The 26,175-nt window shown below is 54.4% G+C and overlaps 1 protein-coding gene across 1 annotated transcript; it reads right to left on the reverse strand.

The window, feature by feature from the left end:
- Positions 1–6,649: 6,649 nt before the first annotated feature.
- Positions 6,650–23,419, reverse strand: STK35 (serine/threonine kinase 35). The gene is made up of 3 exons (XM_014873789.2): positions 22,993–23,419; positions 16,868–17,615; positions 6,650–10,719 (listed from the first exon to the last, which is right to left on the reverse strand). The coding sequence occupies exons 1-2, from the start codon at positions 23,402–23,404 to the stop codon at positions 16,903–16,905; spliced, it is 1,125 nt and encodes a 374-aa protein (XP_014729275.1). The 5' UTR covers positions 23,405–23,419; the 3' UTR covers positions 6,650–10,719; positions 16,868–16,902.
- Positions 23,420–26,175: the final 2,756 nt, after the last annotated feature.

Raw genomic sequence — 26,175 nt, forward strand, 5'->3', positions numbered from 1 at the left:
CACCAGCCCTGAGCTCCTGCTTGAACATCAAGGGAGGAGGCGATGTGTCATTTTAAGAAATCAATGCATCTTCTCAAGGCAGCCAGAGCTTATCCTTTCATTTCACAGCTGCCAAGAGATTAACTATACAACTGTCACTTGTGATCCTCTAACAGACAAGGGAGATAACATATATGAGTGAAAGAAGGTTGGTAGCCTTGTTTGGGGAGGACAGCCAGCAAAAATTAGTATTTGATAATTGCACAAAGTTTCTGTGGGAAGCAAATGTTCGTGCTCATGTCATGAGTCTTGATCCTGTTATTTGGATAGTGTGTGCTGGGAAATGGAGCTGTCCTTTCCAATCAGCCTTGGTGGCCTGAGGGTATGAGAAGAGTCCTGTGGAGGTTCAGTTTACCTTGCCTCCTGTTCCAGCTGGGCCCTGTGCCAGATGCCCAAGGAGGAATAATGGAATCATAGAATCACAGGATGGATGGGTCTGGAAGGGACCTTAATGCTCATCTTGTTCCACCTGAGCACTTTCTATGAGCATGGCACAGTGCTTGTTTAAAATGGGTTTTATGGCTGGAGTTGTGCAGAGACTTGCACTGAGCTTGCTTGCACTTCTATTGCCATAAATACTAACCTGAATCCCAAATTTAGCATGGAAAAACGGAATCCCTTTGGCTGCCCCTACCCTGAGCTGCTGGCCAAGCTGTTTCCTTGATTTAAGGAACAGGAGAATAAACCTGCTTAGAGTCTGCAGCTGAAATTTTAGTCCTTTCCATCACTTTTCATCAGGCATCAATTGAACTATAGGGCTTTATAGCATTCTATGAATCTGTTTGAATTAATACAAACACAAATGTGTTTGAAGCCTCCAACACCATGTAACCCTTTGCCCCTCTCATCAGCTGAGCTGTCTCTGTGACAAAGCTGACAGCCCCTATCAGTCTGTTTGTCACTCTGCCTGTCCTCATCAAAATAAAGAACTTGTTAGTCCTGTCTGAGATCAAGATATAAGAAGACAATTGATTTTTCTCCCTCTTCTCATTAGTGAGCTCTGACACTTAATAAAACATATATTTCCACATTCAGGGTAAGCAAAACATCCAGAAAGTGCCTGTCAGAGAAGGCTGGGAGCAGGGATTAATCTTTATGGAAAATCAATAGCTGGAACAAAAAAATTGGCAGAACCCAAATTAAAAGTCGCTGGCAATTTCTGTCTTCATATTTCACATCTTCTGCATTTCTGAAAAAGAGATTTGCTGTAAAGGCAACAACCACAGAGGCAGGAAGGAGGTTGGACTTTGTTCCTGGTTCCTCTTCTGCTGTTTCCAGGTGGTACCTGGCAGGTGGAGGTGAGTGCCAGATTTGGACCAGCTCTTTGGGCAGCATCTGGTTCAAGGTGATCCCTGTCCCAGAACAGAGGGCTGTGCAACACTGACCTTTCTGCCAGAGGCTGTGTCCCAATGGCAGCACTGACATTAAAGTCTCCCAACATCCAGGGTGCCTGAATTATCCCTGCAGCCCCAAATAGTACCCATCCTTCATGATATTCACCTGGCTGCGTAGAAGCATGATTTTCAGAGCAACACAAAGGCTACAGCCCCCATCATCACAAGGGTATGACTGATTTACTCACTGCTTGCTCCCAGTTTCACTGGTGCCTCGGATACTTGAAATAAATTATACATTCCAAATATATTCCAGCTCTAAATCACAGCCACACATCAGTGAACTCGTGGCGTTCGTCAGACTCTGATTCAGAGGCTCACTTTGAGAAGGAAGAGGAATTGAAGTTTTCTAAGGAACCCGGGGGAGGGAGGGAGGGAATTGCTCTTGTGGGATGCAAAAGCCCCAGCTGGACCAGGGCAGGAAAGAGTTAATTGTGTCCCTGAGGCAGCAATTATCTCCAGCTCATTACACCCGCTAATGGCACCCGAGGAGGGAGCCCCAAAGTCTGGACATGCCAGAGTTTGTAGTGGCTGTTTGCATACAGCAGGTCAATAAATTTGGGGGTTTGGAGGCTGGTTTGGGACAAAAATCTTCTCTGGTCTGAGCCTCACGATCATATAGGGCTGAGAGCCCCGTATTTCCTCAGCAGCAGTTGCCTCCTAGGTACTTCTTTTCTCCCCTGTTGATGGATGGGCAGCCCGGACAAATCTTGGCACCAAAGGGGACCCCTGGGGTCGACACCCCCTCCTTTATCCAGCGAGGACATTAATTTAAGCAGCCGACACGTGTGGACATGAGAGTCGAGAGCCCATCTGAGCCGCAGGCTGCAGCGGCGCTGGTTTGTTGATGAACTCGCTTAGGGAGATGGAGCAGGGTCAGGGGAGCTCCTTTAAATTGCTGGAGGCTCATCAAAATCCCGTTTGGATCTCCTCGTGCTGTGCTGAGCTTTGCAAGACAGACGTCCTTGAGTGTAAGTTCAAAGCAGGTTGTCCTGTTCCGGATCCCATGAGACATCCCTTGCTGGCAACATTCCAGTAGTGATTGTGCTTCCCCTTTTTCCAGGAAACTTCCGAAGGGGGGGGTCACATTTCCTTGGATGTGGGAGAGCAAAGACGGGAAGTGGGAAGCTTGCTGAGCCTGCAGCTTTGTCCCCTGGTCACTGCTCGGGGAGCATAGTTGGGATAATGCTGGGATGCAGCACGCCTGGGGAGCTGGATGTCTGCTCTCCCCAGGGAATGGGGCATGGACACAGCTCAGGGCTCGAGCATCGATCCCGCTGGGAGCGCGGTGACCGGCACAGCTGCAGCGCAGGGCAGGCAGAGCTGCCCTGCTGTGATTTATCGCCCGGCTGGGCTTGCGCTCCCTCCCGTCTGTCTGGGCTTCCATTTCCCAGGGATAAATCAGCCTGAAGCGTTTGATCCCACAACAGCCTACAAGCAAGGGGGAGTGCAAACTGCCAGGGCAGGAACAAGGCAGGGGCTTTTATTTCCTGAATGTTACAGTGGTTTGAGGAGCATTTGTCTGTGTGAAGGGCCAGGACTGGCCACAAGGAGGGATTGAGATACACAGAGAGATAATGACCTGCTTAGGTTTATGGAGAAGGGGAGGTGAACTCTGCACAACCAGTTTAGTGCCCTCACTGATTCCCAGATAGCTTTTTGGGGGGGACACAACCACAGACACAGGTCCTTCCTGGGTTAAACAACAGGAGTGACTATGGGGCTGGATCTGTGCAGAGGGAGCAGAGTCAGAGCTTGCAGTGATGTTGGGCTCTGCTGCTCATAGGAATGCTCTCCCTGAGGCCTCATCCAGCCCCGACGCTGGGGCAGGGGCTGTGGCACCCCATGGCTCTGGTCTGGGGGGTTGATCTAGAGGGGCTGGAGAGGCTGCAGCACAGGACCAGAGCAGCGGGGTGGTCCTCTGGGAATCCTGACAGCCCCTGGCTCCAGCAGCAGGACAGAAGGGTGAAGTCATGCCCATGTCATCCCATCCATCTCTGCTGCTTGCAGGCTGGTCCCGGGGGAAGTGGAGCCTTTGGCAGCTCTAAGTGGGGTTGGAGGCGGATGCAATTCTGGAGAATAAGATTCCCTTGCAAAACCTGTAAAATAAAAAAAATTAAAGTTCTTGGCTGAGAAGCTTGTTTAGAGATCTTATCTCTGGCAGGGGAAACAGTTGTTAATTCCCTCCCTTGCTACCTCCCAGCACGTTCTGGGTCCCCAGAGGGGCACAGGCCATCAGCTTTGTCAGGAAACGAGCTGGGGAAGCAGCTTTTGTTCACGGAACTGAGACTGACCCGAAGTAGCTCTGGGTGAAGCTGCTGCTGCTGCCACGTGCAGTCCCTACTGTGGGGAGAGGCAGGTGGGGTGTGCGTGGGGTGAGCAGACTGCACAATGCATTTGAGACAGATTGCAGGCAGAAATTACATTTTTTGAAGCCTTGAGTGGAATCAGGAGGTGGTTTGGATGATGCTGTTCCTCCTGCTCCATCCCCTGGGCAGGGCTGCTGGGGTTCTGCAGAAGGAGGGAGGGGGGCCAAAGCCATTCCACACACACACACTGGGGGCTGCACTGCTCCTATCTGAGCTGGTGAGCTGCTGGGATATTGTGTGCAATGGGATGAAATATATTTAAGCTTGGTGCCATCCACAGCCTTGTCTGCCGTGGCAAAGCACTGGGGCTGGGCTGTCCGAGGACCCTCGTGACTGTCCTGCCATCGAACAGAGGGACAGAGGGTGAGGAGGGTCCAGGCTTCTGTCTCACAGTGGGTCAGTGAGGAGAGCAGCCCTGCTCGCTCGGCTTTTGTCCCTTGTGTTCATTGTCACCTCCGCCCGCACCGAGAGCCTCCTCTGAGTCATCTCCTAGCTCAATGGAGTGTGTGGGCTTAGTGCAGCTTTAGCTGTTCATCCTCTGCTGTGCTAGAGCCTGACACGGGCAAGTGGAGCAATTCATCAGAGCGGGGATGAGGCAAATGAATGTCCTTTGCCGATACAATGGACCTTGCTCTCCTCCCACCAGCTCCAGCAGCAGCTGGTGTCGCTCTGGCCCAACGAGGGCTGCTGAAGTGGCTGCTGCATGAGGAGCTCAAGAGATCTTAAAAGAAATACGGACTTATGTTTTGTGATGAATGACTTACTGCTGCAGCTATAAAGCACAGCCTCTGAGGAGAGGGGGCACTTGAAAATGTTTCTGTCTGCAAGCAGAGAGAGGGAGAGCAAAACCGTGGCTGCAGCACCTCACCTCTACTCTGAGATTTAATCCCTCCAGGTGAGGCTGGTGCTGGCACTCAGGACTGTGACTCACCTCACGGCCGTGGTGGCTGCCAGGGCTGTCCCTGTCTTTCCTACCCAGGCCCTGCTGCCTGGCTGTGGCCTTTGCCACGTGCAGTTCTGCCCCAGCATGTGCCCCCCTCCCAGTCCCAAGGAGCACAGGGCTGGTGGCTCCTGGGGGACTGTCAGCTGTCAAATGCTTGAAGCACCTTCGTGAAGTTCAGCAAACCTCTTTGCATGCGAAATAGCAGGTCTCCAGAGAGCAAATCCAGAGCGAAACATCTCTCCTGGTGACTGACATCAACTTCCTCATTAATGGTGTTTTTGACTCTGCTGTGCCGTCACCTGCCCTTTTTCTGGCTCCTCACCTGCAGGACACTTGAGAGGTGAACCAGGCTCCAGCCCCAAGCTCCTGCTGGGGTTCAGTTTCACCCCATTTTCAAGGGCTGAGCTGGGAATCAGGAGCCATGGGGCTCACGGAGCACATTTTGTATCTGGTCACAAAGAGCAAGATGCCATGAGCCTGGAGACAACATGATCCTTGTCAACAGTGGAGCTTAAACCAGCAGGGCCACAAGAGCAGAAGTGTTGTTGGAGGTGCTGCAGCATTTGTGACAGAGATTTTGGGGGTGACTGCATTTGGTGGGGAACAGCCAGTGTGGCACAGGAGGTCTCTGCAGCTGCACTTCTCACCAAGACAGGGACAGTCTCAGGGCTTGTCCCACACTGGGGGCCAGTGTGACTGGAGCCAATGCAGCCCCTTCCCTGCCTGCAGGCTCTGGGCAGGACTGAGGAGGATGTTTGAGGACCCTGGGCCACCCCTCACAGTGGGTGCTGTGCATTCAGTGCCTGAGATAACCCAGAAGAAAGCAGGGGGAAGAACAGCTTGGGCCCCCCTTGCCAGCCAAGTGAGCGGGGCTGCTCTGGCCCCTCGGCATCGCTGCGGCTGTGGTCGACCAGCCTCCCTGCGGCCCCACTGGGCTGAAAACATCCATTTAAGGTGCCTGTCGGCAGCGATTAAGGAGCACAATGCTGACGGCCATGCGGGGGGAGCCCACGGCCACACGGCCGGCGGTGCTGGGGCTGCCGCAGGGGGAGCGGGAGGGGAGGACAGCACTGGCTGCCCTGCACGTCCCAGCGCGGGCGCTGCGGCTGCCGCGGGTCGTGCGAGGCTACGGGGCTGTTACGCAAGGGCTGGCGAGCAGCAGAGCACGGGCACGGGTGCTGGCACATCCTGTGTCCCACGCCGGCTCGGGGTGGCCCCGGGCTGCTGGACACCTGTGGACATCACCCACAGGAAAACTTCTCGTGGTTGCAGGATGCGGCTCAGCCTCGTGATGCTTTTTATACCGTGGATGGCAATTGTGGCACTGGAGGTTCCCAGCTTGGTTATCTGGGATTTGGAGCAGAGGATGTGTGGAAAGGGAGAAACTGATTGTGGCTACTCAAGTGGCAGTTCTGCTGAGCATTTTCCTTCTGGGGTTTACAGGCACCTCCAGAGTGGGCAGCCAGCTGAGTGAGGGGCTGCTCATCCTTTCTGGCTCCTGAACCATGGAGGTGCCAGTTCGTGGCCAGATGGGAGGAAGGGGCAGGATGGGGAGGTGTCTCTGTGCAGGCAGAGGCCAAGCTTACCTGTCCCACTAATCACAATGTCCTACTTGGTGTCTGCATCAAGAACGGGGTTAATCCTAATCCAGGGCAAGGATAAAGGGCCACAAGTGCCTCATGCCAGGGAGCCATGTTCTGGTTGGCACTGGCCAGGGTGCCTTGGTTTAGTGACCCAAGCCCCGAGGTCAGGCCAGCTAGCCCAGTTCCAGCTGGGGCTTAGCTGGACCTGTCCTCCAGGATGGAGCCAGAGCTGCTTAGGGCCTTGGTCTGCCCACTGCTGCCAGAGACACCCTTTTGACCCCACTGCTGCCAGCACAGCAAAGGACAAACACAGAGTTCACGTTTCAAGTTGTGTGTGGCTTTTCAACCCCATCAAATACCTTTATTCACACAAACGTCCCTTAATTTACAAAGCCTCTGTCATTCATACACATCAGGAGATCCACAGTGTTCAAAGAACTTAAATAGAACGTTTCATAACAACCCAAGTAAACCAAGTACAAAAAATATTTATATAAAGTTGTTCACACATAGGTCCTAGATTACCAGCTTCTGTGCAAAAAAAAAAAAAAAAAAGAAAAATACAGATTCATTTACTAATATTATCTTTATTTGGAGTCTGGGTTTAAACCTTTTGCTCTTGCTAGCTCAGCACAGGAGCTGTGGGGAGTGGGGAGAGCCCTCAGCAGGGCTGGGGCAGGGTGCCCCCATCCTGGGGCTCACACAGAACTCTGTTGGTGGGGTAGTGAAGAAGCTCACCCTGCAAAGCTGCTGTTTTCTGCTGGGTGAGTGAGCTGAAGGCCCACGCTGGCCTGGGCAGCTGCTGTGGAGGGAACAGGCACTAGGCTGGGGACACCAGGCACTCCTGTGTGGCCCCTGTGAGCTCTTCCAACAGCCTAGACATACCCCCAGGGCTAAAAGCATTTGGGCACGCTGCAGAGAAATGATCTGGCGGATCACAGCTGGAAGAGAGCAGCTCCCTGCACTTCCCTTCCAGCTACCCCCACCACCCCAAACACCCTGAAGTGTGAAATGTTTCTGGACTTGAAGGGTCCACATGCTGGAAGTGCCTGTAACCAGCTGAGGAGCCCTGGAGCCACTGGCACAACTCTTCCCAGTGGCACAAGCATTGGCTGCATCCCAGTGCAAAGGAAATGGAGGCTCTGCTTTCCCATTGCTGATGGGATGGGGGCTGTGAGGAGTAGAGCACAGCACTGAGCTCCTCTCACCCATCCCATGCCAGCATTGCCGGAAAGGGGACCAGGAGCACCCTCGCCCAGGGCAGCTGTAGTGTGAGGCTTTGGGCAGCACAGACCTGGGGTAAGGAAGGAAAGCAGCAGCGTGTTTCCCTGTTCTCCTGACCTGCAGAAAGGCCAAGGAAACAAATCCCAATTTGTGCCCTGCAGCAGCTGCCCTGTGACACTTGGCAGGCTTAAACCCAGACTCATACTGCATACGGAGGAGACAGACACTGCACACAATGGAGGATTTCCACAACGATGGGAATGCTTGTTTTACATCTTATTGCTCCAGAAAGGCTCTGGGAGCCTGTGATATGTGAAGGAGCTGGGTCCTGAGGAGTAAAGGAAGACCACAGGGGTAACTCTTATCTGTCACTAGCACTGCTGAACCTCAAACACAGCAGCAAGGGGATATAGGGGAGCTAATCTAACCCCTCTAAGCTAGAGCCACCTCTGCTTTCCTCCCCACGGACCAAAGCTAGCTGGGAGATCCCCGTGACACCTGCATGATGCCAGTTGGTGTCGGCCTTGCTACAGGCTGGTGCAGATAACACGTTTCCCAATCCTCCTGAGGCTTGGCTTGTTCCCCCCACCCACCCCACATCCCTCTTGTAAACAGCAAAATCAGAAGTAAACAGTTTCATACAATCACTCCCCTGGTGTGGGCACCGTCTGGGGCCGCACGAGCCCAGAGAGTTTTGCAAGGGAGGCTTGGCTCCCCCCACACTAACCAGCTACCTCCAGCACCTGGATGCTCAGCTTCACTGCAGCCAGGAAGAGACAGACAGCATGGCCCTGGGCTGGGAAACAGGCCACAGGCTTGGTGCTGCTTTCTTAAACTTGGATTTTCTCAGCACTGCATCCAGAAGTTTGGCCTGCAGGAGCTGGGCAGGTGAGGCCCAACAGACCCACCTGGGAAGAGAAGCCTAAACATTCTCCATCCCACAGAATATGCAGGTTTGAGCTGTTCCCTGTTCCCACCTTGCTCTAGAGGAAGTGCTGGTCAGGGCCAAAGTAACTGAAGGAGAGATGTGGGGAGCTGTAAACACAAGGCAAGTTCCTGTATAGTCTGGGGAGCTGAGCACAAACAGCAGCAAAATCAGAGAGAAATGCTCTTAAAAAGACAAACTAATCAGGGAAACATCCATGTTGGCCAAAGGCTAGCAGCCCTAGGACTCCTCCTTGGAAGTGTTTGCTAAATCCTAAGTAAGGCACTACGGTCTAGCTCACTAACATTAAGCTGCTTGAAAAACACATCTGCAATGCAAAAGCTGAGATGGACACGTGTGGTTTGAAGATGGCCTGAAACAGCAGTGGACCAAGAGGGCTGACCCTGCCAGGGCCTGCTGGAGTCAGTCCTGTCCTGAGAACAGGGCAATCCACTCACAGCCTTCCAGCTTCACCTTCTGCCCCCTTACTGCACCCGTTCAGGCCAGGGCTCAGTTGGAACAGCTGTAAGGAACAAAGGCTCTGCCAGGTGGAGGAAGGATGGTCCAGTGATCAGGACACTAACACTGCACTTGTGAGATAAATGGTTCACTCTCCCCTTCCTGTAGGATGCAGCACAGTAAGCTGCAGGAATCCCACCCAGCTGCAGCCCATAGAAGCATCCCTATGGACAAACACAGTGTGAGAAGAAGGGCTTGGCAGTGCATTCGTGTTGTCCAAACCTTCACAAGTCATAGACAGCCAGTCTGGAGCCTCCTGGCCCTCCTAAGAAGGACCAGGCCTTCCTGCAGCCACAGCTTTAGCTTTGTGTCATGGAAAAGATGGAAGAGAAGAAAGAAATCCCTCCATCCTCTTCCTGCTCTGCCTGAGCCCACCTGAATTTCCTCTATTTCCATTCATTCCTGTGAGGTCAGCATAGTACATTGAGGAGCTACATGCTGCCAGTTAGGAACTTTCCAGTGATGACAGAGGAAAGCTGCAGGCGAGGAGCAGTTCACACAGCCAGGGATGAGGGAGCCAGGGGGACCCTCTCCTGCCTGTGGCCACGGCCAGCTCCAGACAGAGCACCCTGGCAGCTCAGGAGTGATGCTGGGTTAGACCAGCCCACTTCCCAAACCACTGCTGGGTGATTTCACCTTCTGAGAAGCATTTTAGGTGGTTCAGAAGAGGTGATGCTTTACATTGCATTTACAGTGAGCAAAGTCTAAAGATCATCAACACAGGGCAGCCCCAGAATAGGAGTTCTGCTTTAAATATAGGCAAGGAAATCGAGTATTAACTGCTCAGCCTGAGGTTCCAATCTCCTGACCTGAGCTGTACTGTACTATAACCCACCTTGAACAGCAGCATTGCCTTTTGCTTCCTGGAGATCATTATCTAGCAGGGAAAGGTGTCCTGTGGGAGGCTAGAAGCCAGCCCATGACCCATTAAGGCCAAACATCCTTCTCGCCACAGCATTGTTCCTATCGACTGAAGTTTGGCATTAAATGGATCAGAGCAGTGGACTGCTTTCTGTTTCTCCTGTACTCAGATAATGTCAACCTGAAAATGAACTCAGCAGCTCCCCAGTTGCCTCTGAATAGAAAGACAATAACCAAGATGGTCATGAAATACAGATCGGGAAGACCTGCTCTGCCAAATGGCTTTTCCAGCTTATTTATCCTACTCTATTCTAATGTCAGCTGCTCACAAGTTATTTAGCTGCTTGCAACGTGTGGTCCAAGAGACTTGTTTTACCTAAAGCACTGCACTCCCAATGCAAACCTAGCCATCACTTTGCTCCCATTTTCCCTAGGCAAAATCAATAGCTTTGAACCCAAAACTGTGCCCAGCTGGACTCAGAGCTGGTGCCTGGCAGCACACCTCACCATCAGGCCGCTGATTCCCACTTCCCTATGAAACCGCATCCCTAGAAACATCTACTGAGTCAAACAGCAGCACAGGAGACATGGGGAGGGCTCGGCAAGGGCAGCTCTGCTCTCCGGATCTTGTTTCAAAGTCTTGTGAGTGTGACAGCTGCCAGCTTGTGATCTTCCATAGGCCCCTGCAGCCCCCTCCCACATTCCCACAACACCCCTTCCCAACTCAAAAAAGTAACACCCAGATATTTCACATTGCCAGAAATCCTGTAGACCAGGGATCTTCCGTATCATTATCTTCCCTTATCTTTGACTTCCTTGTTGCACGTAAATAATGGAGATTATGGGTCCCTGGTAAATAAATCTGCAAGAAAAAACAAGAGAGGAGAAAGAGAGGTCAGGTTTATCAGTGGCTTGTCTCAGTTACTACACTGTGACTCCAGGCATTGGCTGCTGGATGGAAGAGGTATAGGACACCACTCCTGCCACCTGCCCGCTTATCCCAGTTAGCAGAGAGATGCCACATCTCTCTACTGCCCAGTGCTTTTGCTATTGATCCAGATAGGAACTGGGCTCAGTTTACAGTCAGCTTTTTCCCAGAGGGACTCAGACAGCAGTGCATGGAGCACACTGCCAAGAACAGCACATCCAGCTGCCCCAGGGCGGGGGCTGAGCTGGGACGGACTGGCTGGGGCTGAGCATCTCCCCACAACACAGCCCCATCCCACACAGCTCTCCGCAGTGACAGTCCTGCTGGAACAAGGACAAGTGTTCCCACAGCAGAGCCTGGCCTTGAGAGTCCACGTGATGTGTCTGTGAGTGCTGGCTCCCTGTACTCCACCAGCAAAGGCAGAACAAGCTGCAACCCCAGAGATGCCCTGCACCACTCGTCCACTGCGTCAGCAGCAGCAGCTCAGGCATCACAAGTGGCTCTGAAAAAAGTGAGTAAAATCCAGGTGCAGCTGGAAGCAGAGCAGGAAAAGTTTGCAGCTCAGCCCACAAGGATGCTCAGCGCCAGGGAGTTTAGAGTAGAATTTGCTGCACTAATCCTTGCTTTAGCCAAAGCCTCAAGACACAACAACCCCCATAGTCCCTATAGCAGCAGAGGTGCTGCACCCATTCATCCACAGCCCTGGCACCCTCCTGTCCTCTGAGCTCAGGGACATGGGAATGCTCAACTCTGCACATAAATCACCAGCATTTTCCACACAATTTGTTTGTGACCCAGAAAATTCGCTTTGGACAGCAGAAGAAGAGCACACGTACACATGATGTCACTTCTGTACTAAAAATACATCCTTTAGGATGTTCTAAACTCAAGGAGACACCAGCAGGGCCGAGGGCAGTGGTTGTGCTGGGAAGCAGTGGGGGCGGTCCATGAGCTATAAACTCAGACAATTACATGGGAAAAAAATGTGGGGGCGAGATTTCACTCCCTCATTCAGCAGGGGCAGGTCCTTCCCCACCAGGGATGGGCAAGGGGCACTGCAGAGACACCAGGGGAGCAGTGGGAAAGACTCGCTGTAGAAAAAACACCACTGCCCAGCAAATTCCAATTCCTTAGCCCTAGGAAATCTCATTAAAGAAATCCTTGCCTGAGGAACACATTTCTAAAGGACAAGGCTGCTCAGAGCAGAAGGCAGGGTCGTGGGCACAACTCTCTTTCCAGGAGAGGTTAACCAAGGGATGACACTTTTGGAGGCTGACATTGGAATAAAGCGTTTCTGTTTGAGGAGGTGAGAGGCACACAGACATCAGGTCAGGGCAAACACACAAGAATTCTTCTGGAAGGTTTCTCCTATTAGGCAGCTTCGTTAGCAAGTAGGGCAGGGTTTCTGTTTGTGCTTCCCTGGAGTAGGAACATTTTCAGGGAAGGCGCTCGCTTGAGCAGCCCTGAGCTCACTGCTCTGAGACAGGAGAGCTCACCCCACTGACGCACGTGTTTGCAGGGGCTTGTTCAAGAGCTTTTAATCCCTCCACTGATGCCACTTATAGTTTTAATCAGCTCGAATGTTCATTTGGCATCAGCAGGATGTGAACCAGCAGCCCATGGAGCCCCCACCCAGCACACGAGATGACACCAATGCGTGGGTCACACACAGAGGAATGGTGGCAGTGGGGTCTGCACGCCAGAGAGGACTCAGTGCAGAGGAGGAAGAGATAAACCCATCACCTCCTCCTGTTAACCATGTCATCTTCCCCTGTGTGGGGACACAAAGTGCGAGGGAAGAGGGCTGAGTGCCTGATTTATCGCCTGAGCCTTCCCTCATGCTCTGTACCTATACCTGTGATGCATTCCTTGGATGCATCCTTAAGTCCAACTGCAGCGACCTCCCCCAGAAGGCAAAGCAGGGGTGACAGCAAGCAAACACAAACACCAATACAATTGGCCAGAGGTGACATGATCCAGGTAACCCTTGGGGCTTCATTTCACCCCAGGTAGAATCAACACTGCCCAGAAGGGTGTCACCACTCTGTGGGGTGGCCTCTGTGATGCTGCATTCACTGTTATGAAAAGGCTGAGAAGAGGAACTGACTCTGCTTTTACTGTCCTGTGGCTTTTGTCCAAGCCAAGATCCACAAAACACACTGAAAACAGTCCAAACCCAAAACCAACACTGTTTTAGGAATGAAAGTATTGTCCTTTAACTGGCCAGTGAGTAAAACTTGAGCTGAGTGATACTAACAGACACGATCTAACTTGATGTAGCAGCCCCTGTTCACTGACAGCTCTCAGAGCTGCTGCTGTGTCCCTGATCCCTGTCTATCCTCCAATTCTGAAATTCCGCAGGGCAGCAGTTTAGCAGCGGTGCTGGGAGTGGTTGGACACAGCACCAGAGAGCTCTGGCCGGGGTAGACACCATCATGCAGGGTGAGCAGATGAGCTTGTTCAGCATCAGCTCCTGGTGCACGTTGAAAATGCAAAGAGCAGAACAATGCAAATACAAACAGCCACTTTCAGCTGAAACTGGAATAATCAAACCCAGTGACAGAAGAGTGCTGGAGAGAACCAGACTGGCCACAGCTATTGAACACCTTCCTGATTTGACAGCCCCCGAAATGCTGCAGCCTGCACAGATTCTTGCCACACATCTTGAGTATCCACACAAAATCAGACCAACTGTTTCATCCATAGTGAAAATATAATAGAATACAATCTACCAGAACAAGCTGCCTCTACACTGATCATAACCATTGTAGTTTGATGTTCTATGTGAATCAAAACTACAAAGTTTCTTAAACATGTAACTGTCAGTAGAGGGTGATGCTATACTTGCCCTTTGTGTTTCTGTGGCCAAGGCCGCTGTATCACTGCAGTGACCTGCAAAAGGCCACACTGTCACTACACCTTGCTCCTCTGCAACCTGTCTAAGGGTTGCACAAACCCATCCCATTAGAGGATTCCACTGGAGCAGCATCTCTGGGAGGCCCCTCACCATCCCCAGGGACTCCGGAGGCAACTACAAAGGCGACATAGAAAGAGATGTTCACACGGCAGGAAAGGAGAGTCATTCCAGCTTTTCAGTGAAGGAGGGAAAGTCCAGTGGGCAGTGCAGTCAGTGCTGGGCTATCAGAGTCAAAGAGACTCAGCAGATAGCCAGCACAACCCAGCTACTCCCTAATTGTGCTAGAAAGGCTTTTGTCCTCTGCCCAAAAGGCAGCTTTTCCCAACAACTCTAGAGAGCTGTAGATAACTATTAGTTATTATAGTAGATTGACTATATCTAAACAATTGCAGAAGGTAGGGAAGAATTAAATGTTCAAATTAAAAAGAGTATACCTTCGTTTTAGAAATGCTGCCCACCTCTGCTGGAACTACTGCCCCAGGGCCACCAGCAGTGGGAAAAGCAAGGAGATAATGAGTCATCTCCACCTCAGACAGCCCAGTGTCTGGCATAAAACCAAGTCAAAAAGACTTTCTTGCCTGAGAACTGACATTTCACATCTGCATTTTGGAATGGCAACTGAGCATTAAGATCTCAGGTGCATGCAGCATCCGTGGCAGAACTAAAGGTGAAGCTGCGGAGACATGAAGAGAAATCTGAAGAGGTCAGTGGCACAACAAAGAATAAGCAAAAATCCAATTCCCGGGGTCAGGTTTCCAGGTTATGACATGAACCAAGGCTGATCAGGTCTGAACTACCCTGGGGAAGAAGCCACTGCATGACCCAGCATAGCAAAGCTACATGCCAGTGCCACAAGTAAGTTGAAAGAGGTTACATGAGTTTCTCGGTCAACTAAAATTACCTGAGAACAGAATTCAGGCTCTGCTCTAAATCCCATTTTAAGCTTCTCAAGCAGGTTTCCAGTTTAAGATTTGCATTTAATAGCAGCCAGAAGAAGGCTGACTTGAATGCACAACTACACCAGGAAAACCATACAGCAAAGCACACCAAATATTCTGGCCACCCCACGAGCGAGGCAGAGGAATACTCTGTGTTTGCAGGGAACATATGGCTGGTGCTGGGCTCTATCTGGGCCAAGCGACCCTGCTCCGTGTGCCAGGTTGGGTTATGTAAGAGCATCCCTGGCTGCTGCAGCTGTGTCACGACGGAGCTATCGGTGCAGACTCACGGATGGAGTGAGGGGGGGCTGCAGAAGGCAGCTGGGTTTGAGCAAACAGCCGCGGGGTAGGACTGTCCCCTCGGTGTTTGTTATCCCTTCATGTACTATTCCGCAGATCTGCGCAGGATGAATTTTCCCCCGAGGGCAGGGGCTGGTTGCATAACGCAGCAGCATCATGTCAGCACAGAGCCAGCGCAGATGGCAGAGCCCGGCCTGACCCTCCACATGCGGCAGAGCTGCTCCCTCAGCCCCACGCCTCGCCCCGGGGCACAAGGCAGGGTGTCTACTCTTGCCCCGGGGCTGGAGCACACCCATCTCAAGGGCTCACATTTCCACAGATTCACTCCCCCACCCTAATCCCCAGCCCACACTTGCACTGGGACCAGCATCCAGCCCCAGGCAGCAGTGCTTGAATCAGTTGCTTGCACTTGAGATGGGTGTGAAATATTTTGTGTGTAGAAGAGTGCAGAGGGGATGGTCCGTGGACCGGTTTGACAAACCAACAGAGAAAAACCCACCCAATATGTCTTTTCATTTCCATTCCTATTTCTCTACATACAGCACAGAGTGTACCTGGGCACACAGAAAGAGGGGAGTCAGGTACTACAGCGTTTTCCATAAGCTCAGGAACCCTCAGGTGGCAGCAATGAGGGGTTTTAGCAAAACCTGCCAAAATACCTCCACCTCCCCCCAAGTGCCTGCTGCTGGGGGCTTGCTCTCAGAGCTGGACAAGCACAGCCATCAGCTGAGGACTGGTGAGTGCTGGCTAGGAACACAATTTCCTCCCTCTTTGCCCTCTTGCATCCATGGTCAGCTCCAGTCTAGCTGGCTGAGTGTGGTGTGATGTGATGCCAGCACCTGACACAGGCAGGCTGTTAAAGATCTCCTGGGACCAGTGATAGGCAGGCAGCTCTGCAGGAGCCTGAGAAAGGATGCAGGCTGGAAAGATGCCTCACCCCTGGTAATCTGTTATTCTTCAGTTTCATTGAAATGTTTGGCTAGGAGAATCCCTAGTAACAGCTCCTGTTTACAGACAGCTTTGCCATGTAGGCAACACCTCCCAGTCCTTCTGTGTCACTGGTGAGTGATACTGCCAGCTACATCACATCCCTGGGGATCCTTCCAGACCATGTGTGACCACCCAGGCCTCAGGACCAGGACTTCTGAGCTTGAGACTGTTTAGCAGCGGGGGAGAAGGGAGGAGACTCTGTTTGGACAGAGCTGAGCTCAGTCTGAGCAGAGCTGTTTTTAAGCTTCCTTCCTGAGTAGACCCAGGTCTACAAACACAGATGCTGGAGACCAAAGCATCTCCTGGGTCTGAGCCACTGGCGTTCACACCAAAGGGAAGTCCTGCCTTTAATAGGGAAACGAAACAGAGCCACAGGATGGACCCACGTGCCTTGTAGGTGAAAGCAGAGTTTTGTGCCAAGACAGATGTGCCACTTGGTGCCTACTCACTGAGCCAGCTGGGCCCTGAGGTGTCCTGTCCAAGTGTCACAGGAGAGGGGGATGGTGCCAGACAGGGAGCTCCAGCACAGACTGTGGAAATTACATCACACAGCAGAGGAGGCAGAACTGGCAAATCCCTCCCTGACCCTGAGAGAGACAGATGTCCCCAAAGCTTATACCAAGTGCTTGCAGGTGTCTCTGCTGTGCCCCAGCCTGTCTCAGCCACTGGCCAGGACTTCTGAGGGGCAAGGCTCCTGCCCAGCCCTTCCAGCTGCAATGGGCCCTTAGGCAGTGACAGGATGTGCAGCTGCTAATTCTATTTCTCACCTCTACTTTATTTTTGCAGTAGAATAGGTGAAAACAGCCTCAGAAGCAGTGTTCTGATGAGTCACTATAGAAATAGCTCTAGGAACATAAAAGACTCCTTTGTGTCACTACAAAGTGCACTACTGGACCAGTACAGCCAACAGAAAAAAGACAAAGTGCGAATCACTTACCCAGCTGCAAAGCACAGCGGTGCCCTGCCCTGAATTTAAGCAGCACATGTAACCTGGTCCATTCTGGTTTCAAGCTCAAAGGCATCAGGTCGATCCTGCGGGTTAGCAGCCAACATGTCTTTCAAGAGCTGCTTGATCCCCTCAGACATGGAAGTCCTGCGTTTCTGAGGGATGTGCAGCTCCATCTTTGGGTTTTCTAGCAGCGCTTCCCCAACGGGCACAATCTCAGTCCCCTGCTTGATGTAAGTGCCCAGCAGCTCCTTCTTGGTCTCGGCATCAATGAAAGTGATCCTCTCAATCATGGCCCAGATGATGATACCGAGGGCAAAGATGTCAGCCTTGGCAGTGTAGTGTCCCTCCCATACCTCGGGTGCCATGTAGAAATCGGAGCCACAGGCTGAGGACAGCCAGTACTTGTTCACATTCACATTTTTGTTCTCATGCCCACCCTCCTTGCCCCGAGCAGTCAGGCCAGCACAGACCTTGCTCAGCCCAAAGTCAGCCACCTTGAGCACAGGGGTGCCAGATTTCTCAGTTATCAGGATGTTGTCTGGCTTCAGGTCCCGGTGGACAATGTGGTTCTTGTGCAGGAAGGCAATGGCACTGGTGAGCTGCAGCATGAAGCTCTTGTTGGTAGCTGGGTCTGGCCTTCGGGACAGCACATACTGGTTGAGGTCTCCCCCTTCGCAGAATTCCATGACGAACCACAGGTAGCAAGGCTCCTCTGCATAGCCCAGGATCCTCTCACCTGACAAAAAGGATAAAAGAGTGGGTTTTTCAGACACATTTCGAAGTCCGTACTAAGCCAGGATGGCTGACAAACAGGTCTGGTTTATGCGGAGAGCAAAAATGTTGGGAATGTCACTAGGACCTATTGCACTGCAGGGCACCAGCAGTGATGCTGGCACTGCTGTGGCTTCAAGTGCTTTGGTATCCTGTTGAGCATGACACACCAGCACCAGGTTTATCCAAACTCACTGCTGGGAACCGGCTCAGGGGCCTCCTCCCAGCAAAGTGCAGAGAACACATCTTCAGTCCTACCATCAGGCCATTCTCCCCATGCTCTGACGGCCAAAGCAGCAGAGGCTAAAAGCAAAATTAGCAGTGTGTCTACAGGAAAAAAAAGAATCACTTCTGTGAATGACTCCTCTCCCACCTGAGCTCTGCTGCAGAAGGCAAAGGCTGGCTCATTCCATACACTTTACTGGAACTGCATACAGGGAGTAAATCACAGCCCTTAACACTGTGCCAGCACAGTCTTGGCAAGAGTGGTCACACTAGTGTCCCAGCTCTACGGCCCACTGGGTCTTCCCAGATCAAATTTGTGCATTTAAGGATTGCTTTTGTGCTGGGGAAACTGCCACTTCATCCAGCTTTCATTAAGTGCCAACAAGTCTTTAATAAGAGGAAACTGGAGGTCCAAGCTGCAAACAATGTTTGCTGAGTGTAATCTCAGCCACACTTGTGACTATAAGTACTCCTACTAGTCAGTATTACACCCCAAACAGCTTTTTCCTTCACCAGACATCAAACTGAGCTCTTCAATCTCAGAGCATCTCAGGCTTTACTCCATAAAACTCCTGCCTAAGGAAGGACTCTTGCACATCAATTAGACTCCTGAAGAACACAACAGCATCATATCAGCTAATGGGGCCAGGTCTGCCACTGGTGCTCCCCAGGGATGCTAGGATGCCCCAGGGAGCATTGGCAACACACCCATCCCTGTTAGCTGATGCCAGGAATGCAAACCCCCCAGTCAGACCCCAAGCCTCCTCCAGAGAGCATCCAGGTGATTGGCAGAGTCTGAACACACCACCAGAGTATCATTTTGCTCTAGAAATTGATTTTTTTTTTATCCTCAACCACCATAAGAGAGAAGCTGGAGGACACCACTCACCTCTGCTACAGTCAGAAAGTCCCACAGTTAAATTCAAGTGTTTTTGAGAGCAGTTAAAAAACTCCACCCATTTGACAAAGTTGGGTTTTGTTTGAGCAAAGCCCTAGAGAGCATCTGGGAAAGCAAAAAACTTCCAGCATCAGGTAAAGCCAAGGACTACCAGGGACACCCAGCCCTGGACTGCACTGGTCAGCAGTCGGTGTGGGTGGGGATATTGGTTATTTACACAAACAGTCTGTATCCAGGGCTACTGCTATGGAAATGGAAATCTGCACAACAGAAGGATTTGGCTGCACCTCCCCATCTTCAGCAATCTTTTGCTGAGATTAGGTCTGAAGGTTAGATCTGGAGGATGAAAGAACAGGGTGGAGTTACACAGGGTACAGGGTGCACTTTGGGGGTCTCATCTGGCTGGAAAGAGGCTCACCACAAAAGCCCAAGGGCCAACTGGGAGCAGCACAGAACAGCTTGGATCTGGAGACCAAAATGCTGACCAGGAAAAAAAGCAACTTCTCTGGTGCAAGCCACGTTTGGCATGACAGTATGGAAACTGAAGGAGAGGATGCTTGTTCTCGGAGCAGAGACCCCAGGGGGCCCTAGCTCACACAGCAGCCACCACTCTGACTTGTTAAAGCCCAGGGACATCACAGCAGGACACAGGGTTTGGCTTTCCTGCTTCCCTCTGCAGCCATATAGCCCCAACACAGGGAGCAGAGTGTCTGTCTCTTCTCTGCCAGGAATCAAACCATGCCAGAGAGCATGGCACATCCCTCACACACAGCCAGGTGGGAGCATCCACACAGCACTGCTGGCTGGAGCCACAGGAAGTGGCTCAAACACTGGCTCAGCAGCAGGACCTTAGCTCTGACAAGCCAAGGTTTGTTTTTAGCATAAGGAAGGCTCTGATTTAAAACTTGGCCCCTGAATCTCAGCAAGTGCAAGAAAGGTGACAGGGATCCAGCAGTAGCTGTGAGCACCAGGCACTTGACTTGGGTGGAGCATTGTGAGTGGAGGCTTAAGCCAAAAGTAATATTTCCTCATTTTCTTTCTATAATCTGAAAGTGTTTTAGTTGTTAAATCATCTTCCTGCCTTCAAAACAAACAGCTTTAAACATAAAGAACTGGCAAGACACTCCCTAAAGATGAGATGTTAGCAAACTGAAGACAAGTAGACAAGAGCTGAGGAGATGCCAATGACAGGCTGGACCTGTTCTCTATCACCAGCCAGCATCCCCATGTGCTCCCTGCCCAAACACAGGATGGCACACACTCACACTCCATCTTTCCCAGCAGCACACACACACACGCCTCCCCCATCCCATCCTGGGAACTCATTAGCAGCGTGCTAATTTGCTTAGCTTCACAGGGGAAATAAAAACCCACTGAGAGCAGAAGCAGCATCCCAGTGCCCACTGCCACATGTAACCTCTGACTCCCTCTGTGCAAGGAGGCTGCACCAGAAAGATAGGAGCTGGCAGCACAGAATTCCAGGCAGCTGGAATGATGGCAACACATGTATGTGACAACAGTGCGGCCCATGAGTGAGGCTGAGTGCTGGTGGCAGGTTGATGGTCCCACAGATGACACGGAAGGAACAGGAAGCAACACCTTATACCTGTTCACTTAAGGCAGTTCTGTCACTGCTCTAGGTTAGGAACAAGAGGGGCATGTGACGTGCACAAGCACTGGAGGTGCTCCTGTGTCAGGGCTCTGAGCACATTGCACAGGTACGTGCCTCTCCTCCAGCTCAGTGCCGAGCTTTCACCTTCCTTTTCACACCTTGCACTTAAATTTAATTACCCCCCATCTCGTTAAAATGATAAAGGTTCAGGCTCTGCGCAGTAGCTGAGACCAAACCCTGCCAGTTTCCCGACAGTTGTGCTCCCGATTCACAAGATCTCAGATTAATCCTGGCCATGCCCTGAGCCCTGGCACGTTGGCACAGCATCTGCGCTGGCCCGTAAATAGCCCAGCTGCAGTCGTGCAGAATGGCACGGCAGAATGGCAGCACAGCTCCACGGCCACTGCCACAGCTCCAGCTCTGCTGCCAGCAGGAAAGGGGAGCAGGAGACCTGCAGGGCTCATCCAGCTCCAGCTTTTGTTTTGAAAATATTTATCCACATCTATCAGACCCACGGCTTGGGAAGGCAGCAAGCAAAGGTTGCTTGGTACAACACAGCCCTGAGGGCAGCCAGGCACACGAAAGGAGAATGTGCTCCAGCTTGGTTTTGGGAGTCAAACTACTCCTGTCCAGGCTGGTGATGCACAGCCCAGCTCTGCTCCCCTCTGAGGGGCTGCAGGAGGGTCAGGGCAGGCAAAGCTCTCCCCACTGCTGGGAATTCAGGAGGCTCAACCCCCAGCTAGCAATGGGGTACCTATGGGTCCCCTTCCCCACCTGGATGTGGGGCACCTCCAGCCACCCAGGAGCTTTCCCCAAGCCAAGCCAGCTCTCCTCAGGGCATGCAATATGACAGAGGAGGGCAGGACCCCCCGCATTCCTGCTACAGCTGGACACACACCCAAAGGGAAGAGGTTGGCTCCTCTCCCAGGGAGCTGTGTGCCCTGTGTGTACAGGAATTTGGACACTGCCCTTCTCAGGGAGCCTCCCTTGGGTGGTTGTGTGAAGGAAGAGCAGGAGCTGGGGTGCATGGGGAGAGCCAGGCAGGTCTGGACATGTCCACCCACCTGGGATACAGAGGGGACAGGCAAGGCAGGGACAGTCAGAGCCACAGGTTTGATCAGAGGATGGCTCTCGGAGGTTTTGCATGAACTCTGTGCCTGGCACAGCGTCTGGGCGTTGCCTATACTGGGGGCTCAGGGAGACTGAGCACCCCAAATAGCTGACAAGAGTCCTGGCACACAAATTTGGGGAAGGAACGATTGGGGTGAGCTGGCTCTGCTCACAGCAAGCTGGGGGGGCACAGGGGCTTTGAGGGCACAGGGCTCCAGTATTTTTCCACTTCTTCACAACACACTGGCAAAGCTGGGTCTGACAAGCAACCAAGGGAGCAAAGGGAGGGAGGGAGCATTTTGGAGATGTCTCCATCACAACCACCAGCTGTGTCAGGGAAAGGTGACCCCTGATGGCCCCGTGATGCTGATGAGGGACCTCAGGGGAAAATGGAGGTATCAGTCCAAGCTACAGGCATTAGTGCTTCCAGGGCTGTTGCCACACAGCCAGCAACAGGACACGGGGACAGTCCTAAAGCTGTAGGACCTTGAGCCATAGCAGGCTGCAGCCTTGGGGTACTCGGAGATGGGACAGCACACTGGGCAGAGGGGGGCAGATGTCCCCTTGGTGTGACTGGGGCACAGGCCATGAAGGTCCCCAGGGGATGTGTGTGGGCTGTGGCATAGGTCAGGGCAGTAGATGGAGCTCTGGATTTGGGGTGTAAGGGAGGACGAGTCAGTGCTGCCCAGGGGTCCAGCACACAGGGATGACCCCCAAGAGTTAGGTGTGAGCCTGCAGGTGACAACAGGGACCCTTAGGACTGGGGTCAGGACTGCAGGGCACATGGAGGGACCCCACTGGCATTGCTGCAAGACATGGACGGGATTTAGGAAATGGTTTCCTAGGAGCATCATATGGAAAGGGAGAGTGGAGGAGATGGCACAGCATGGGGGGACAGTGTCCAGAATAAGGCTCCCTCAGTTGTGTTCAGGGTGAGTGACAGCAAAGAGACCCTGTGGGGGAGCCTTGCAGAGACAGGACAGAGATGGGACCAAGCCTAGAACAAATACCCAGAGGGGACTCCAAGAGTGCAAGTTGTCATAGATGCTCAGGGGCACAGCGGGGAGAGCCCAGGGGTGGTTATGCTGAAAAAGGAGTGAATCGACATGGGAAAAAGGGCATTGTGAGAGCTGGGGGGAGCTTTGGATGCTCTTAAGCAGAGGTAGGATTTGAGCAAAAGGATGATGGGGAGCAAGCGAGGGAAGCAGCTGTGCCTGAGGTGCGGTTATTGTGGAAGGGTGCCCATGGAGAAGGAAACAAAACCAGGATGCCCTACATAGGGCATCCCAGCAGTCACCTGCTCTAGGGGTGTAACCTTGCAGTGGGGCAGAAGGGTCTGGGTGTGGGGTGACAGCAGGGAGGTGGCAGATCCAGGTGCTCAGGGCTAGGGATAGGTGACACAGGTGTCAGAGACAGGGACCCTAGAGGCCCCGGGCGCGGGAGGTGCCCCAGGAGGGCGCTGGGGCCGTGCCGGGGATGCCCCGGGGGTGCCGGTACCTTTGAGGGAAGTCTCGACGAGGCGCAGGTAGAGCTGGCTGCGCTTGTTGCCGTGGCTCATGCGCTGCCCCAGGCCGTGCCGCTGCAGGACGCACTCCTCGAACCGCACCACGTTGGGGTGCTGCCGCCGGAGGCTCGTCAGGGCCCAGAACTCGGCCAGCGCCAGCTCCACGTTCTCGGGAGCGTCGCAGCGGATCCGCTTCACCGCCAGCCGGGCGCCGCTGCGGCCTGACACCGCCTCGTACACCACGCCGTAGGCGCCGCGGCCGATCTCGGCCAGCAGGCTGTACCGCGGGCCACCGCCACCGCCGCCGATGCCCGGCCCCGCCACCGCCGCCGCCGCCATGGCCCCGCGCCGCGTCGCCCGCCGCCGCCGAGCCGTCCTTTGTGTCCCGCGGCGGCCGCCGTCCATGGCCCCCCCCGCCCCGCGTGCCGGGCAGCGCCGCGCGGGCGAGGGGGCACGCGCTGATGCCGCCGCCGCGCCGCGGGGCGGAAAAGCGCGCGCTGCCGTCCCCTTTAAGCGTTCGGCCAATCGCGGCCGCGCGGGGCGAACCACCGCGGCGCCGGGGGGGGGCGGCTGCCGCCGCGACGGGGCTCGGCCTCTCCCCGGTACCGGCCCCGTACTCGGAAAGGGAGCAACGGGTTTCCCGCCCCGGGCGCGGTAACCGGGTCGCGGTGCCGCCAGCGTGGCTCGGCACGGCCGGGGCTCAGCGCGGCGGCAGATCCCTCCCACTCCCCCGCCACGGTGGTACGCGCCGCGCCGGTGTAAACAGGCCGGTCATAGGGGCCCCGGCGTCAGCCGCCGGTCCCCCCCCTCCCCGTCCCTCCCGGTGCAGCCCGGGGGAGGCGGTGCGGGCTCGGGTCTGGCCCGCGGGGCTCACCTGAGGAGCCGCGGTGGGGGTTCTGGGCTGGGCGCTGCGCGGCGGCGGCGAGTGAATGGGCGGGGTGGGGGAGCGGCAGCGGCGGTGGGATAAGAGCGCGCCCTGACGTAACCCCTTATGTAACGGCAGGGGGGTGACCCGCCCCCACCAGCCCCCTCCCACCGCCCCGGGACGGGCGGTGTACTGGGGGGCCGGGATGCCCCGGCGTGGGTTGAGGGGAGCAGTGTACCAGCGGTAACCGTGCTGTACAAGGCGTCCGGTGCACCGGGGAGGGCTGTGTGTGATGTCGCCAAGGGAGTGATGCTCCGGGACACAGTGCGCCAGCAGCAGCTCGGTGCACCGGCGAGGGGGGCGGTGCACTTGTTGTAGGTGATGTCCCGGCGGGGAGGTGATGCCGTCAGGGAGGTGATTCCCCGGGAAGGAGGTGGTGCCTCGGCACCCGATAAATCCCCAGGACCCAATAAATCCCCAGGACCCGTTGCGCTAGCGGTAGTAGCCGCGCGGCGACGGATGTTCGGTGAACCGGCGCTGTGCAGCCGCACCGAGAAGGGCAGCCGCGCGGCTCGGGGCCGGTTTAACAGCTCCGGCAGCATTCGGGGGTTCCTCCCGGGCGCTGCGCTCACCCCGACAGTTCGACCCCACAGCCGGGGATCACCGAGGAGTTTCCAACTGGAAGTTCCCCCCTGGAAAGTGGCTGCGATCCCTAAAGAGTCCTGCTGCCCCGCGGGCCGGGACCAAGGGTTATGGGGGGACACCAGGGTGGCGTGGAGCGGCGCGGCACCCACCGGGTGGTGGGACCGGCACTGGTCACCGAGAGCGGGACGCGGCGACCGCCCTATGCCGGGACACCGAGGGGAGACCGCGAGGCTGCAATGTGTCACCCCGGATGGCCGTGTCTCCCCGCGGGGTTGAGTCTTGGCTCCGCGTGGGGCTGGTTTGGTGGCATTGCTCCTGCGAGCAGGTGGGGTGGACCCTGTCCCTGTCCCACGCACAGTCCCCAAATTGCTTTTCACCCCCCGGGCCGTGGGCATCACGAGTATCTGTCCACTCCGGGCTCCCCGGGGGGTCTCATGCTGTTCCTGGCGCTGTTGGTGGCTGGCAGCCCCCCTGGCTCGGGGCTTTGTACGCCACCGTCTCGCTCCCCGTGCATTTGAGGAGGGAACGGCGATCCAACCCCGCAAGATGTACTTTCCCAGCCGGCTCTCCCGCGTTTTCCTGCCCCCCCGCGCGGTGCCGTTGGCAGCGGGCGCTGCGGCCGGTCAAAGACATCGTCTGCAGAGCCGGTTACGGAGGAGCTCTCAAAATTCCCTAATTTCTTGACCCACTGCTGAGGCGTGTGCAGCTGCCATCACTCAGCCCAGCAGCTCCCGGCTGCGTCATGCTGTCCCCCGGGGAAGGGACGGCGACCCCCAGAGCCACCGACAGCTCTAATGTGGGGTTGCCCTGCGGTGTCATGGCGCCGGCAGCAGCTCCTGCAAGTGCTTTGACCTCAATTTATTTTTAAATTGAGCCACTTCGCCTCCCAGGGAGGCTGCAGGGGTCGCGCCTGCAGCCCCGTGCCCCCGGTGCCGCTCGGCAGCCCGGAGCGACGGGGACGGTGGCAGCGGCGTAATTCGCCGTGCTTACGAGAGCGCCGCTTCTCGTACCGCTGTCGAGTGGCACTTGTGCCTCCTGCCCACGCAGGGAGGTCACCGTGTTCCCGCCTGGGCAGCGCTGACTGCCTCCTGCTCCGGTGCTCCCTTTGCCAGAAGAACCCTCCCGCGGGTGGTTTGGAGCAGAATCCCGGGCGTCACCCACCCGGTGTTTCTCCCCAGGTCCCACAGAATGCGTCTGAACACCTCCCTCTCCTGCCTACGGCAAGGCCAAGCAGGAGTGCAAACGTTTTGGGAGTTTCTGGAAAAGCCCTGTCCCTTAATGGGATAAAGCATAGCGATTGCTTTCATGGGGAAGCTCCCGCCGGCAGCTCTGGGTCGCAGTCCCTCTGCTTCGGGACAGCCCCGGCGGCTGGCAGAGCTTGTACCCAGAGATTTACCCCATCCCGGGATAGGGAGCCCTATCTGCTCTGGAGAAGAGTCCTTCGGGGGGCTGGGGGCTCAGGGGCAGAGTGGCAGCGCCGTGTGACGTGAGCTGATATTAACACCCACCTGCTTCCGCCGGTGCCTGGCATCCTCGGCCCCCTCCTCGCCGAACGCGCCTTTCACTCATGTAGTTAGGAAAAGTTAACTTTTCTATTACCGCACATTTCACTTACCCAGGTACTTAATTACCATTGTCCCAGGGAAATGTCAGTGTGACTCAGAGA

This window comes from Sturnus vulgaris, chromosome 17, assembly GCF_052056855.1.
Source record: "Sturnus vulgaris isolate bStuVul1 chromosome 17, bStuVul1.hap1, whole genome shotgun sequence".
NCBI classification, from domain to species: Eukaryota; Metazoa; Chordata; class Aves; order Passeriformes; family Sturnidae; genus Sturnus; species Sturnus vulgaris.